This window comes from Emys orbicularis, chromosome 1, assembly GCF_028017835.1.
Source record: "Emys orbicularis isolate rEmyOrb1 chromosome 1, rEmyOrb1.hap1, whole genome shotgun sequence".
Lineage (NCBI taxonomy): Eukaryota > Metazoa > Chordata > Testudines > Emydidae > Emys > Emys orbicularis.
Window position 1 is genome coordinate 118,923,167 of NC_088683.1, and position 14,630 is coordinate 118,937,796.

Genomic DNA, 14,630 nt, shown 5'->3' on the forward strand with positions numbered 1-14,630 from the left:
CTCTTCCCTGTAGCGATGGGCTCCCTAGCTCTCTCTGGTGTCTCGGAGAATCTCATGTCCCATCCAAGTGTAAAGTATGCACTAGGTTTCAGGGCAGGTCCTGCAAGGATAGAGAGGCTAGGCTGAAGCTCCTCTTGAAACATTCTTTAGCTCCGGTAGGGGTCTGTTTCTCCCCCACTATACATCAGCCTCAATCTCTCAAGCTGCACAGTTGACTTCCAGAGCTCCAGAGGAGGTTCCAGAGATGAAGCCCTCTAAAAGAAAAAAGCCCTTCACCCCTTTTTTGAGAGTATCCGATAGGGAAAGTCACTTCTTACAGCTAACTACCCAGAGACCTTGCCTCCCATAATGGGTACAACTGAGTCTGCAGCTGACACTGGTACCAAAACCTTGGTAACATCTAAGAAGTCATCTCGATGGGAGGTCTTCAGTTAAATAGTACCGAGAGAGACCTGTTTTGGTACTGTCTGATGCCTCTAGTCACCGAGGTGCATCTAAAACCAGGGACTCTAAGACTATCTCAAGGGCTTTGGAACAGACATCCTCTTGGAAACATTGAGATCAGCCAGACCGACCCCTGGCTCCCTGTCCAGGACTGCCCTTCATGAGATATAAACACTTCAAGCACAGAGATGTCATCTCGTCTGCCTTTCTGGTACTGCATGCGGCATCCCCAGTCCTACATCAATCCCCATTATCATAGCCCACCCAGCACCCTCTGGATTCCTTTGCCCTGAGGATCTCCTCATCTCGGAGAAACTGGAGTCCCCTGTCTTAAGGGGTACTGTAAGAGCCTCTCCCTCAGTGCTGCTTCTACAGTTGACCAGGGGCAGTGAGTTGTTATAGGTCCGTGGTGCCCAGGCTCCAGGAATATTCAGGACCGGGGGGCCCGGCTCCACCAATGTTCAGAGTCGGGTCTCTCCCCTGGCCCTGCCTGCCGCCCCCGCACCTCCAGCTGAGCGTCCCCTGCCTGCCGCCCTCACGTGCCTCCCCCAGGCCCCGGAGCATCCCTGCCTCAAGCGGGAGGCTGCCCTGCCGCTCCGCGCTGCGCTTCCTTGCTGCTGCTGGTGGTCGCTGCTGCCTACAACACAAGAGTGATGCCGGCGGCAGGCTGAGACGGCTGCCGCACCTGCGGGGAGAGGAGGCTCATACATGATTGGCAGCCCTCCCCTCCCCTCCCCTGGCACCCACTGGGAGGCAACGCTGAGGGGGTTTCCAGGAGATGGAGTCTGGACCTCACTTGAGCAGCTGCTGGGGCTTGGGTGAGTGTCTGACCATGTGACCGTGCCCCGCCCACAGCCACTACTCCAGGCAGCCCCATCCCCCATGAGGCTATGGTGAGCGACAGCAGGTTGCAGCAGGGGAGGAGGCCACATGTGATGGCAGCCCCCGGCACCCACCCACCACAGCGGAGGCAAGGGGGTTCCTGGACCTGAGCAGCTGGGGCTTGGGTGAGTGTTGTGACACTCTGCCCCTTCTTCCCCAACCGCCCCCAGTCTCCGCTCCTGCCCCACGCTGGGCAATGGGCAGCCCCATTCCCCCACCCCCAGTGAGGCTACGGTGAGGGGCAGCAGAAGGGGAGGACGCCACACATGATGGCAGCCCGCCCCCGGCACCCACCACAGGCGAGGGGAGGGGGTTTCCTGGACCTGATAGGGGCCCTAGGAGCATGTGCAGTGACAGTGGTGCAGGGTGAGTGTGCTGCTGGGGGGAGGAAGAAGGGGGCCCCTCCCCTGGAGCTCACTGCTGCTGGCGGGGAGAGTATTGAGGGGGAGGGGTGTCCTCTCTGGCCCTAGCCCTGGGGCAGCCTTTCTGCACCCCAAGCTCCTCATCCCTGGCCCTGCACCCCCAGCCAGAGCCCTCACCCCCTGTACCCCAACCCTCATCCCAGCCCTGAGCCCCCTCCTGCACCATGAACCCCTCATCCCCAGAGCCCTCACCTGAGGGGAAAAACACGCAACTTCAATTTGGCGGTCAGTTTGGGGTATGATCGTGGTTAGCACAATACTTGATTATTTTACTCTCTTTAAAGTATATAATTGGTTGTATATGGGTACAACAAAATATAATTTATTGAAACAGGCGAGTGCTGCTTCTGACTTTCCACTTTTAATTGGCCCTTGTAATCTTGTGGCGCCGGCGCATTGTAGCTTCATTTTATCTCAGCAACAAATTTTTGATTTGTAGGACCAGTAATAATCAACAATGGATACATTCTTAATAAAGTTACCCAGAGGAAAAGAAGAAAAGGGTAATTCATCAAGTGACGGCCTGAGTTCGACACCCAGCTTTCTAACTGAAGTTATACAAAAGAAAGATGTGGCAAATCTACAAGATAAGAAGTTTTCAGCAATCTTGGCTATAATTTTTACATGGTTGGAGTACAATAGTGAATTAGACAGAGCTTTTTGCTCAGTCTGCAAAAACTGTTCTGAAAAGAAGATCTTAATATTTTCTACGAAGGCCAAACCAACATTTATTTCGTCCGGATTTCAAAATTGGAGACACATTGCGTGGTTTTACATCATACGAAAAATCCTCCTGTCACAAGGAAGCGGTACTGAAGTATGCTGCTCTGCAATCGCAGGTAAATGTTTCTGCACTAATGTCGGCCAGTTACAGAAAACAATCGCAATCAGCTAGGAATGCACTGCACAAAAGCTTTAACAGTGTTCAGTACCTAGCTCAACAAAGAATAGAACTACGTGGACATAATGAGGGATTCAAATTTGATGCAGCTCTTGTTGCTACGCAGTACAGATTCAGAGGAACTGAGACAGTGGCTTAGTTGCACAAAATGGCTGTCACCTGAGGTTAACAACAAAATAATCAAAATGATGGCAATGATGGCGCTAAGACAAATTGTGCAAAAGATAAAGGCTTCAGAGTTTTACACCATTGTAATGGATGAGACTACTGATTTGTCAAGAAAAGATCAAGTAAGTTTTTCTTTAAGGTTCTTTTCTAGTGAAGACTGGGAGATTTATGGGGAGTTTATTGGGTTTTACCAAACTGATGTGAAGGATGCTGCTTCTTTTTTCAAAATTGTGGAAGATACATTTCTCTGGTGTGATTTGCACTTTTCTGATTGCTGGGGACAGTGTTACAACGGAGCCAGTAATGTGTCCGGCAAATTTACTGGGTTCCAAAGCCAGAGTGAAGGTCGAGAGCCAAGAGCGGAATTTGTGCACTATGCTGCACATTCTCTTAACCTTGCCACACAGGGTATCCTACATAATATTCCAAAATGTTGTGATATGTTTTCGATGGTGAAAGATCTCAATGCCTTCAGGAAGTCACCAAAGCGTATGGTAGCATTCAGAGAGTTTCAGAATGAAGGGGAGCCTTCTTTATGATCATTGTGCCCAACAAGATGGACACTAAAGGTCAGTAGCATTAAATCTCTGCTCCACAACTACAAGGCCATGATTAACTGCCTAGATGAATTTAGTTACTCTTCAGAAGAATTTGCCTCAAAATGTAGTGGATTCTTGAAGCAACTTCAGTCTTTTTCAACATACTTTACACTAACAATTCTTGTGAAAGCCAGGGGTCCTGTAGAAGAAGCTAATGCAAAAATTCAAAGCCCAAACATGTCATTGGCAAGCGTTATGAAGGAAGTTGGCCTGTTGCAAGAGGTGTTGAGCGGGATGCGCACCGACTCATCATACAATCACTTCTGGGAATCAACAGTAGAGAAGGCAAGAAATCTTTATTTAGATGATCCTACACACCTGAGAAAACGCAAGCCACTGATATGGCTCACCATGGAAGCCTTCCTTACACCTTCAGTGACCCCAAAGAATATTTTCATCAAATATATGTCGGGATCATTGATGCTTGCAAAGTTGCCATTGAACAGAGGTTTTCAACAGAAAGCTTTACATTCGCAGTAAAATTGGAGAAGGATATAAATGATGCAGCAAATGGCTCGAAACAGGACATTGTCCCAATAAGTGAAGCTTTCCATGGTGACATTAACATGAAGAGGCCATCTCTCCATTTAGAAATGTTGAGTGATATTTGCAGATCAAGAAATTGCCAGTTTAATTCGGTGAACGAAGTGAAGCAATTTCTGAAACAAAATGAAGGCTTGAATGACATGTCAGAAGTTACAATTCTCCTGAAATTATTCTACACAATTCAAACTACAACCTGCACCGCTGAGCGATCATTCAGTTGCCTGCGCAGACTGAAAAATTATTTGCGAACGACAATGGGCTAAACATCTAAATCACTTGGCATTTCTGCACATTCATAAGAACTCTACCTCTGAATTGGACATTTCAAGTCTCCTGGATGACTTCATTTCAAGAACTGAACAATGACAAAAAGCATTTGCTGCCTCCGAAAGAACATCACAAAACAAGGGCTACATTTGTGTTAATTTTGGGAAGTATTTGCTTTTGAGGCTTATTGATCGTAGAGGTGCCTGGTTGTTTCCGTATTCAAAAGAGTATTAATAAAATTGATATTCTCAGTTAAATAATTTTTTCTTATGATAGTGATATTTTGCAATATAGGAAAACTGTTAAACGCTTGTTTCCAGTCCATTTTCCCATTATTTTAAAGTATATATGTCGGCTTACAAGGCAGGGGTGTGTGTGTGTGTGGGGGGGGGAGGTGCAGAACTTGCACCTGTAATGGGCACCACCAAAAATTATACAGACCTGCCGCTCCTGTTGGTGACTGAACCTTTATGCGCAAGAACAGGATCTGATCCACTGCCTCTGGTACCAGTACTAATGCACAAAGCCCCCCCATTCTACTCAGGGGATGACACTTGGAGGTTTCCATACAGGGCTCTGTTTTAGCACTGTAACACCCTGCTTCTCTGGGGACATACACTGAGGAGGCCTTTCCAGCAGACGCCTCAGATTCCCTGGAAACAAATGCCCTTTGCAACCCTTCTCCTATCCACTTCTGCAGTAGGCCAACAAGAACACCTGCTAGTACTGCAATAACCACCAGCACCACAAGATCACTTCCCGGTACTGCACGTTCCCATGGCATCTGAGGAGACCTAAGAGGAGAGACACCCATTGACTGAAGAAGGGTCGACCCTTTTAGCTAAGTTAGCATCATCCTGTGGTGAGGTGGTAATGCCACCACCACCTTCCTATGCAGATGACTTTAGGGCCTTCCACGACTTAATGAAATTTCCATTTGAATCCCTTCAGATTCCTTTGGCGGAGGTCCAGGAGTTTCAATGTTCCCTAGTGGATATTTTATGTATCACGCACCAGAGTAAGATCACCCTACCCATCAATGAGGTCCTGTTATCACCAGCATGTACTCTGTAGCAGGCACCTGCCACTATTCTGTCTACTTAAAAACAGGCAGGCAAAAAATTACATTCTGACCAAGATAATGGTGTATGTCTCCCATCCCGTCACTGACCCTGCTTCACAGTAGTTATGTGGCGAGTGTCCTGGTCTCTTGAGGGAGGTGCAAAATACTGTGGATGACCTCCCATTTGAAGAGCCCAAGCTCTTCAGTGGCCACAAAGACTCCTTGCTCCATTCCTTTAAAGACCCTAGGACAACATTAGATCTACGCTAGCTCTACGGAGCCCCCTAGAAGGGGATCCAGACCCTCAGAGAAGGGGAACACCATTCTCCATGACCGCTCAACATGCACTTTCCTCTAAGTGACCATTTTGATAACCTGGTTGAGGGCCTCAAACAACATCTTCCTCTAGATCTTCTGCTGCACAATTCTGCCATCCGCCATCCCTTTGGAGACTGCCTATCCCACTTCCTACCTGCTTGAGAGCTCATTACCTCAGACAATTGAGCTGTTTCCCCATGAATTTGTTGGTAAAGGGTTCTATTCCCTATATTTCCTGGTTTCCAAAAGAGGCGGTGGTTGGAGGCCGATTGTTAGACCTCGGGAACCTGAACACCTATCCCCTATTGCAGCACATCAGGATGATGATCCCTGGATTGGGAGGACTGGTTGATTGCCCTTGATTTCCAAGATGTTCACTTTCATGTGGCTATTCATCCCTCCAAGAAGCATTTCTGCATTTTGCCATAGGCTTGGAACATTACCAATAGCTTGTCCTTTCCTTTGGGCTCTCCGTGGCCCCAAGAGTGTTTATGAAGGACCCTTCAGCAGTAGTGGCCCACCTGCATCAGTGGGGCTTTGCGGTCTTTGTGTTTGAATGACTGGCTCCTTAGGGGCTGCTCTGCCCAAAAGGCTGAGATAGCAATGACCAAGGCCCAGGCCTCTCTGGGCCTCTGCATCAATCTAAAAAAGTCCACATTTACTCCATTCCTGAAAACAGACTTCATTGTGGCCATGCTAGATTTCCTAACTGGCAAGGCTTACCTGCCCAAGGACAGATTCTCCACTCTGTCCAGCCTGATCTCTGCTCTACAGCACAGCCCACAAACAACTGCAAACAGGACCTGCCAACAACTCCTGGGCCACATGTTGGCTGCCACATCTGTTATGCCGCATGTGAGACTGCACTTCAGATGTCTTCAGGCATGTTTAAAGACTACATATGCTCTGAACAGAGAGAGCCTTTCCAAACATATTACTGTACCTCACTGAGTACTGGATTCTCTCAGGTAATGGAAAGGCCGTCTGAAGGTCTGCATGGGAACCACATACATGTCTGCCATGTTCAAAAATCCTCACAACAGATACCTCTCTTGGGTTGGCGAATGCACCTACAGGGTGCCACAGCACAGGCAAATGGTCCTCACAAGACGGACTGCACCACATCAACATCCCAGAGGTAAAGGCAGTCCACTGTGCATGTCAGCACTTTCTTCATGACATAGAGGGACACTTTCAGGGTAATATTGGACAACAGGCAGCTATGTACTTCATAAACTGACAAGGAAGAGCAAGAGCCCAGTCCTTACGTGCAGAATTGCTAAGGCTGTGGAACAGGTGCCTCTCCCATCATATAGAAGTTTCTGCGGCTTGCCTACCGTGACTTCAGCACACAGTTGCAGACTGCTTGAGGAAAAACTGCCATTAGAACCACAAGTGGGAACTCAACAGCTCTGACTTCCACAGTATCTGCCAAACGTGGGGCCTCCTGAAGGCAGACCTCTTTGCAACTTCAACCAATATGAAATATTGCCTTTTTTGCTCCAAAGAGCATATGGCCACAATTCCTTGGGAGATGCCCCACTAGAACCTTGGCCCTGTGTCCTGCTCTACACTTACCTGCCTATTCTTCTAATCCTCAGGACCTTGCTCAAAACTGAGACAAAAAGGGGTGAGGTCTATTCAGATAGTGCCCTCATGGCCGAGACTAGCTTCTCAGTGTTACTCAGATCTACTTCATCTCTCTGTGGCAATGTCTCTCTGCCTTCCCCTCAGGGAGGATCTCCTATCAGAGAGCTCCAGCTCTCTAACCCATTCAAACCTTTAGTCTCTGAACCTGAAGTCTTGGCTCCTAGATGGTTCTCAGGCATAGAATTAAATTTCTCAGCCAATTTTCAGGCATTTTCCTGCTAGATAAAAGAACTTACTACTTGTAAGACTTATCGGCAAAAGTGGAAACGCTTCTATTCCTGGTGTTTTCACTGCTCTTTACAAGCCTCAGAAGCTCCACTCCCAAGGATCCTATGTTACCTGTTGGCCTTAAAGACACAAGTTGTGTCAATATGCTCAGTTTGAGTATGCCTGGAAGCCATTACTACCTTCCACTTGCCTATAGAAGGGGTTTCAGCCTTTGCCCATACACCGTAGCCAGATTCCTTAAGGGTTTATACAATTTATTTTCCCCCTGTCCAGAGCATCTCTTGTCCATGGGACCTTAATCTGGTCCTCAGTGCCTTGAGGAATACCCCCTCCCCCCGTTTGAACTCATGGCTACCTGATCTCTCTCCCTCCGGACTTCATAACTGGTTGCCATCACCTTAGCGAGAAGAATGGAAGAACTCAGGGCATTTGTGGCAGACCCACCATACACTGCTTTCTACTGTGACAGGGTCATGCTGTACCTTCATCTCATTTCCTGCCTTAAAACCTCATTGGAATTTCATGTCAACCAAGAGATTCGTTTTTCAGTTTTCTGTGCTTCGACAACGGAGACTAGTGTTCACACACTAGACATTGGGAGGGCCCTCACCTTCTACCTTGATCGGACTAAGATCTTTAGGGCCTGCTCCAGACTGTATATTTTTCCAAAAGGCATAAGGGACCGCCAATATCCACTTAAAGACTGTTAAAGTAGGTTTTGGGTTGTACCTTGACCCACTGTGAAGTGGTGGGTTTACATCCCCCTCATAGAGTGACCGTCTACTTTTATAGCCCTCCTGAAGGATCTCCCCATAGCAGATATCTGCAGGGCTACAACCTGATTCTCTGTTTACACATTCACCAAATATGCCATCCTACCTGTGTCCAGAGTGAATTGCCTTGATTTGCCTCCTCAGCATCTCCCTCCATGTTGAGATGCTGCTTGGGAACCTCTTCTATGATGAGATAACTGGCTCTGTGGATATGGGGAAAGCAGTGGACATGATATATCTTGACTTTAGCAAAGCTTCTGATACGGTCTCCCACAGTATTCTTGCCAGCAAGTAAAAAAAGTATGGATTGGATGAATGGACTATCAGGTGGATAGAAAGCTGGCTGGATTGTTGGGCTCAATGGGTAGTGATCAATGGCTCGATGTCTAGTTGGCAGCCGGTATCAAGCAGAGTACCCCAGGGGTTGGTCCTGGGGCCGGTTTTGTTCAACATCTTTATTAATGATCTGGATGATGGGATGGATTTCACCCTCAGCAAGTTCACAGATGACACTAAGCTGGGGGGAGAGGTAGATACCCTGGAGGGTAGGGATAGGGTCCAGAGTGACCTAGACAAATTGGAGGATTGGGCCAAAAGAAATCTGATGAGGTTCAACAAGGACAAGTGCAGAGTCCTGCACTTAGGACGGAAGAATCCTATACACTGCTACAGGTTGGGGACCAACTGGATAAGCAGCAGTTCTGCAGAAAAGGACCTGGGGATTACAGTGGATGAGAAGCTGGATATGAGTCAGCAGTGTGCCCTTGTTGCCAAGAAGGCTAACGGCATATTGGGCTGCATTAGTAGGAGCATTGCCAGCAGATTGAGGGAAGTGATTATTCCCCTCTATTCGGCACTGTTGAGGCCACATCTGGAGTATTGCGTCCAGTTTTGGGCCTCACACTACAGAAAGGATGTGGACAAATTGGAGAGAGTCCAACGGAAGGCAATGAAAATGGTCAGGGGGCTGGGGCACATGACTTATGAGGGGAGGCTGAGGGAACTGGGCTTGTTTAGTCTGCAGAAAAGAAGAATGAGGAGGGATTTGATAGCAGCCTTCAACTACCTGAAGTGGGGTTCCAAAGAGGATGGAGCTCGGCTGTTCAGTGGTGGCAGATGACAGAACAAGGAGCAGTGGTCTCATGTTGCAGTGGGAGAGGTATAGGTTGTATATTAGGAAATACTATTTTACTAGGAGGGTGGTGAAGCACTGGAATGGGTTACCTAGCGAGGTGGTGGAATCTCTATCCTTAGATGTTTTTAAGGCCCGGCTTGAGAAAGCCCTGGCTGGGATGATTTAGTTGGTGTTGGTCCTGCCTTGAGCAAGGGGTTGGACTAGATGACCTCCTGAGGTCTCTCCCAACCCTAATCTTCTATGATTCTGGTGGAACACCCATAGGGACATATACTCAAAGAAGTGGTTACTTACCTATGCAGTAACTTGAGTTCTTCAAGATGTTTCGTCCCTATGGGTGCTCCACCTCCTGCCTTCCATCCCCCCTGTGATGGAGTCTTCCAGGCTCTGCCCAGAGCCATGGATGCTGCTATTTACTGTCTCTGGTCAAGAGTGCACGGGCACAAGCACATCCTATGGTGGAATCCCATAAGGACAAACATCTAGAAAAACTCAAGTTACTATCCAGATAAGTAACCTCTCCTTTTATAGTGTTGAGATGGTAATGGATGTTCTAGCAACGGTTTTGTTAATATTTTTCTCATGCTCATAACTGTTTCAAATTCTCCTCCTCTTTTTCTTTTCCTTAAATTTTGCGTGCTTGGTCCCCAAAAGGAAAATGCTTCTTCAGAAAGCTTGAGCAAAATTCTTTCACCGATTTGAGTTCTGGGTTGTCATAATTACAGATTTAATTTTGAGTGAGTTTTTTATTTTTAAAAACAAAAGTGTATTCAATTTAAATTAGAATATCTAATTTTTAATTGATGTTTATCAACACTTTTGGCCCCAGTGTACTGTGCTATAGCAATTCCAGCTGGTGTAATGGGTGTTAATAGTATAACAGCTGTTATGAGCTGTTATAAGTTAGAGCAACTCTCAGGCTGCTCTAATTTATGCAGGGAACTAAATCAGCATATAGCAGCCAGGAGATTCAGGGGAGTGCAGAGGTGGGATATAGCTAGCTTTGCACCTCCCTTCAAGTGCACCCTTCTGTATTTTAATATTGATGTAGGTGTGGCTTTTATGCTACTACTGAAGTTCACCATTGAGACCCCTAGCCCACATATATTTTGGATTATGCAAATATGTAAGTACCCTGTGAGTCAGCTGAGATTGTTATCCTTTTTCATTAGCAAGAAGTTACATAACGGTTTTTTTTTCTATTTAATGTTAAATTTACAATTTTAAACACATCAAGAAATAAAACAGCTAAAATTTTTATCATCTTAACTTGCCCAGATTATGTAGAAAGGACCCAATTTTGCTCTTGAATAAATCATTGCAGCTACCTTTGCAGTGGTATGTGAATATTTTAGAGAGATTTGTGTACTGTGTGTGCCAGGCGAGTAAGTTAAGGTTGCTATGAGAACCTGGACTTTTGTATTTCCTGACTTTTGTGTTTGCAATTTTAGATTCAGTGTCACATTCCAGTAAATTCCAATCCTTAATACTAAAATGCCCTGTTATATTGGTTTAATAATGCTGTTAGCTGATGTGTTTTTAGCTTTGAGTATATAACGTCAAAACATAATCTCAGTGAAGGTCAGCTCGGACACCTGGTCTATACACAGTATTTATGATGTCTATGATTACACTGGTCTACAATTTTTGAGAAGTCGTCTGCTTCAGAGATAAAATGTGCTATTTATTATGTATTTTGATGTGCTGAATTCAAATATGACAATTAAAACAACTGATTGGCTACTGTTTCTAAGATATTTAAGTTTTTACATTTTATGTCTATGTATATTGTGTTAGATAGTAGAGTTTTAATCATAAATTGTAAACCTAGGTCTTTTCATGTGTTTAGGGTTGCTTTACATGATATTTCACCTGTTCTGTTTATGTAACACTTTAAAAATCAGCAAAAGGGTTATATAAATAAAATTTATTATGAAACAAAAGGCAAAAAACTATTATGTACATAGTTTAGTCCTATTCAGTGTCTACTCGGCGCTTCTTGGCTTGTCTCTTGTATTCATTAAATGGAGCATCTCTTGTCACTGTCCAGCAATAGTCTGCAAGCATTGATGGGCTCCATTTGCCCTGATAGCGTTTCTCCATTGTTGCAATGTCCTGGTGAATTCGCTCGCCGTGCTCGTCGCTCACTGCTCCGCAGTTTGGTGGAAAAAAATCTAGATGAGAGTGCAAAAAATGTATCTTTAGTGACATGTTGCAACCAAGGCTTTTGTATGCCTTGAGGAGGTTTTCCACCAACAACCTGTAGTTGTCTGCCTTGTTGTTTCCGAGAAAATGTATTGCCACTAACTGGAAGGCTTTCCATGCCGTCTTTTCCTTGCCACGCAGTGCATGGTCAAATGCATCATCTCGAAGAAGTTCACGAATCTGAGGACCGACAAAGACACCTTCCTTTATCTTAGCGTCACTTTACCTTGGAAATTTTCCACGGAGGTACTTGAAAGCTGCTTGTGTTTTGTCAATGGCCTTGACAAAGTTCTTCATCAGACCCAGCTTGATGTGTAAGGGTGGTAACAAAATCTTCCTTGATTCAACAAGTGGTGGATGCTGAACACTTTTCCTCCCAGGCTCCAATGACTGTCGGAGTGGCCAATCTTTCTTGATATAGTGGGAATCTCTTGCACGACTATCCCATTTGCAGAGAAAACAGCAGTACTTTGTGTATCCAGTCTGCAGACCAAGCAAGAGAGCAACAACCTTCAAATCGCCACAAAGCTGCCACTGATGTTGGTCATAGTTTATGCACCTCAAAAGTTGTTTCATGTTGTCATAGGTTTCCTTCCTATGGACTGCATGACCAACTGGAATTGATGGCAAAACATTGCCATTATGCAGTAAAACAGCTTTAAGACTCGTCTTCGATGAATCAATGAACAGTCTCCACTCATCTGGATCGTGAACGATGTTGAGGGCTGCCATCACACCATCGATGTTGTTGCAGGCTACAAGATCACCTTCCATGAAGAAGAATGGGACAAGATCCTTTTGACGGTCACGGAACATGGAAACCCTAACATCACCTGCCAGGAGATTCCACTGCTGTAGTCTGGAGCCCAACAGCTCTGCCTTACTCTTGGGTAGTTCCAAATCCCTGACAAGGTCATTCAGTTCACCTTGTGTTATGAGGTGTGGTTCAGAGGAGGAAGATGGGAGAAAATGTGGGTCCTGTGACATTGATGGTTCAGGACCAGAAGTTTCATCCTCTTCCTCTTCCTCGTCTGACTCAAGTGAGAATGATTCTGGTGCATCAGGAACCGGCAGTCCTTCTCCGGGGGGTACTGGGCGTATAGCTGATGGAATGTTTGGATAATGCACAGTCCACTTTTTCTTCTTTGACACACCTTTCCCAACTGGAGGCACCATGCAGAAGTAACAATTGCTGGTCTGATCTGTTGGCTCTCTCCAAATCATTGGCACTGCAAAAGGCATAGATTTCCTTTTCCTGTTCAACCACTGGCGAAGATTTGTTGCACAAGTGTTGCAGCATATGTGTGGGGCCCACCTCTTGTCCTGATCTCCAATTTTGCAGCCAAAATAAAGGTGATAGGCTTTCTTAACCATAGTGGTTATACTGCGCTTTTGTGATGCAAAAGTCACTTCACCACAAACATAGCAGAAGTTATCTGCACTGTTCACACAAGTACGAGGCATCTCTGCTCACTTTGGCTAAACAGAAATGTGTCCCTTTGCAAAATCAAACACTGACAAATAAGAGAGCACGACACTGTCTGATTTCTAGAGCTGATATAGGGCAATTTGTTCAGCAGAGTGATGTAAGCTTCGTTATGATTGCATCATCCATGACTTCTAGGAATAACATGATGCAATTCATATCATGTATGACGCAATACCAGCTTCAGATTGCATCATTCATTGTTTTTCCTTAAAAGCAAGTACTGTCCAAACCCAGTCATAGATTTATTCATAGTTCCAGTCAAAGATGTATTTTAGTCATTTCTGGTTTAAATTGAGATCCCTTCCCTTTATAACTCACTTATCCTCCACCATTCCCAAGTCAAGGGTCGTATATACTGACCCAATAGCATATCTTGAAAACTAGAGCCAATCAACAATTTTAAGCATCATTTTCGTTCTCAGTGACCCAGAATTAGTGAAGTTTGACTACTTTTATTTCAGAAGCATTTTGGCTGTAGAGCAGTGTTATCATTGATCATGGTATTAAAATTCCAGTCACTGGGTAACTTATTGTAGGGAACAGCACTCCATGGGCAGGGGTGGACTAGATAACCCATTAAAAATTAAGAGATGGAAAAAATCGTAGTCAAACAGAATATTATTTTAAGAATTGCACTTGGGCATTGTTGCAGATCTAGCCATGTCTGTGGCCAGATTCAGCAGTGATGTAAATAGGGATGTAACTTTCACAGTGGGTATAATTGTGAAAAAGTGTAACTTGGAGGTGGTTTTCAGTAATTGTGCAAAATATATATAGCTTACAATTCACATATATGCATGGATCTTCCTGTTAACACAAGCTCTAAGTAAGAAATTAGAGGGAATGCTTTGGCCCAGAGATGTCTATGGGTTTGTACTTAATTATTTCAGGCTGAATTTGCCCCTGGTGTGTCTTTCTGAAATTGTTATACAAGCATGCCAGGCATTTTACTGTGTGAAATTTATTTCATGTGACTTCATAGTAGCTGAACAGTTTTGTGGCCAATTGTATTTAGTATTTTGGGGTTTGTTTTTGCTTTGTCCTCAGCCTTCACCAGCACTGGGTTTGACTGCCATACTTCTCCAGTATTCAGTCCTGCCAATCCAGAGAGTTCAATAGAAGATTGCTTAGCTCATCTTGGAGAGAAAGTGTCCCAGGAACTGAAAGAACCTCTTCACAAAGCACTACAGATACTGCTTAGCAAGTAAGTTGTCATTTGCTTTGCTCAGTGGGAAGGTACTTTTCCCTTTAAATTCTTACGGTTGCATTGTTTTTCTTCCAGTCTTCCTTTGCGCCTCCCCCCCCCCCCCCCCCCCGTGCGCGCGCTCTCTCTCTCTCTCTCTCTCTCTCTATAGATAGATATATAGATATATATATAGATATAGATATATATCTATATGAGAGAGAGATGAAAAAATAGCACAAACACTCCTTTACTGTGTTGAACATTAAGGCAATTTTCAAACCCTTTTAACTTCTGAGCATTGAGCCTCCAAGATTCACTTGACATACATTTAAACTACTGGTTGATATCTGGCAA

The 14,630-nt window shown here is 45.2% G+C and overlaps 1 protein-coding gene across 6 annotated transcripts in view; it reads left to right on the forward strand.

Moving 5' to 3' along the window:
• The window catches only part of BCL2L13 (BCL2 like 13), a 94,393-nt gene that overhangs the window by 24,588 nt on the left and 55,175 nt on the right, over nt 1–14,630 (forward strand). For all 6 annotated transcript variants that reach the window (XM_065423640.1, XM_065423641.1, XM_065423639.1 and 3 more), the window contains one exon: nt 14,138–14,294. In XM_065423640.1, coding sequence (XP_065279712.1) covers nt 14,138–14,294 — 157 coding nt within the window. The remainder of the gene's footprint in view (nt 1–14,137; nt 14,295–14,630) is intronic.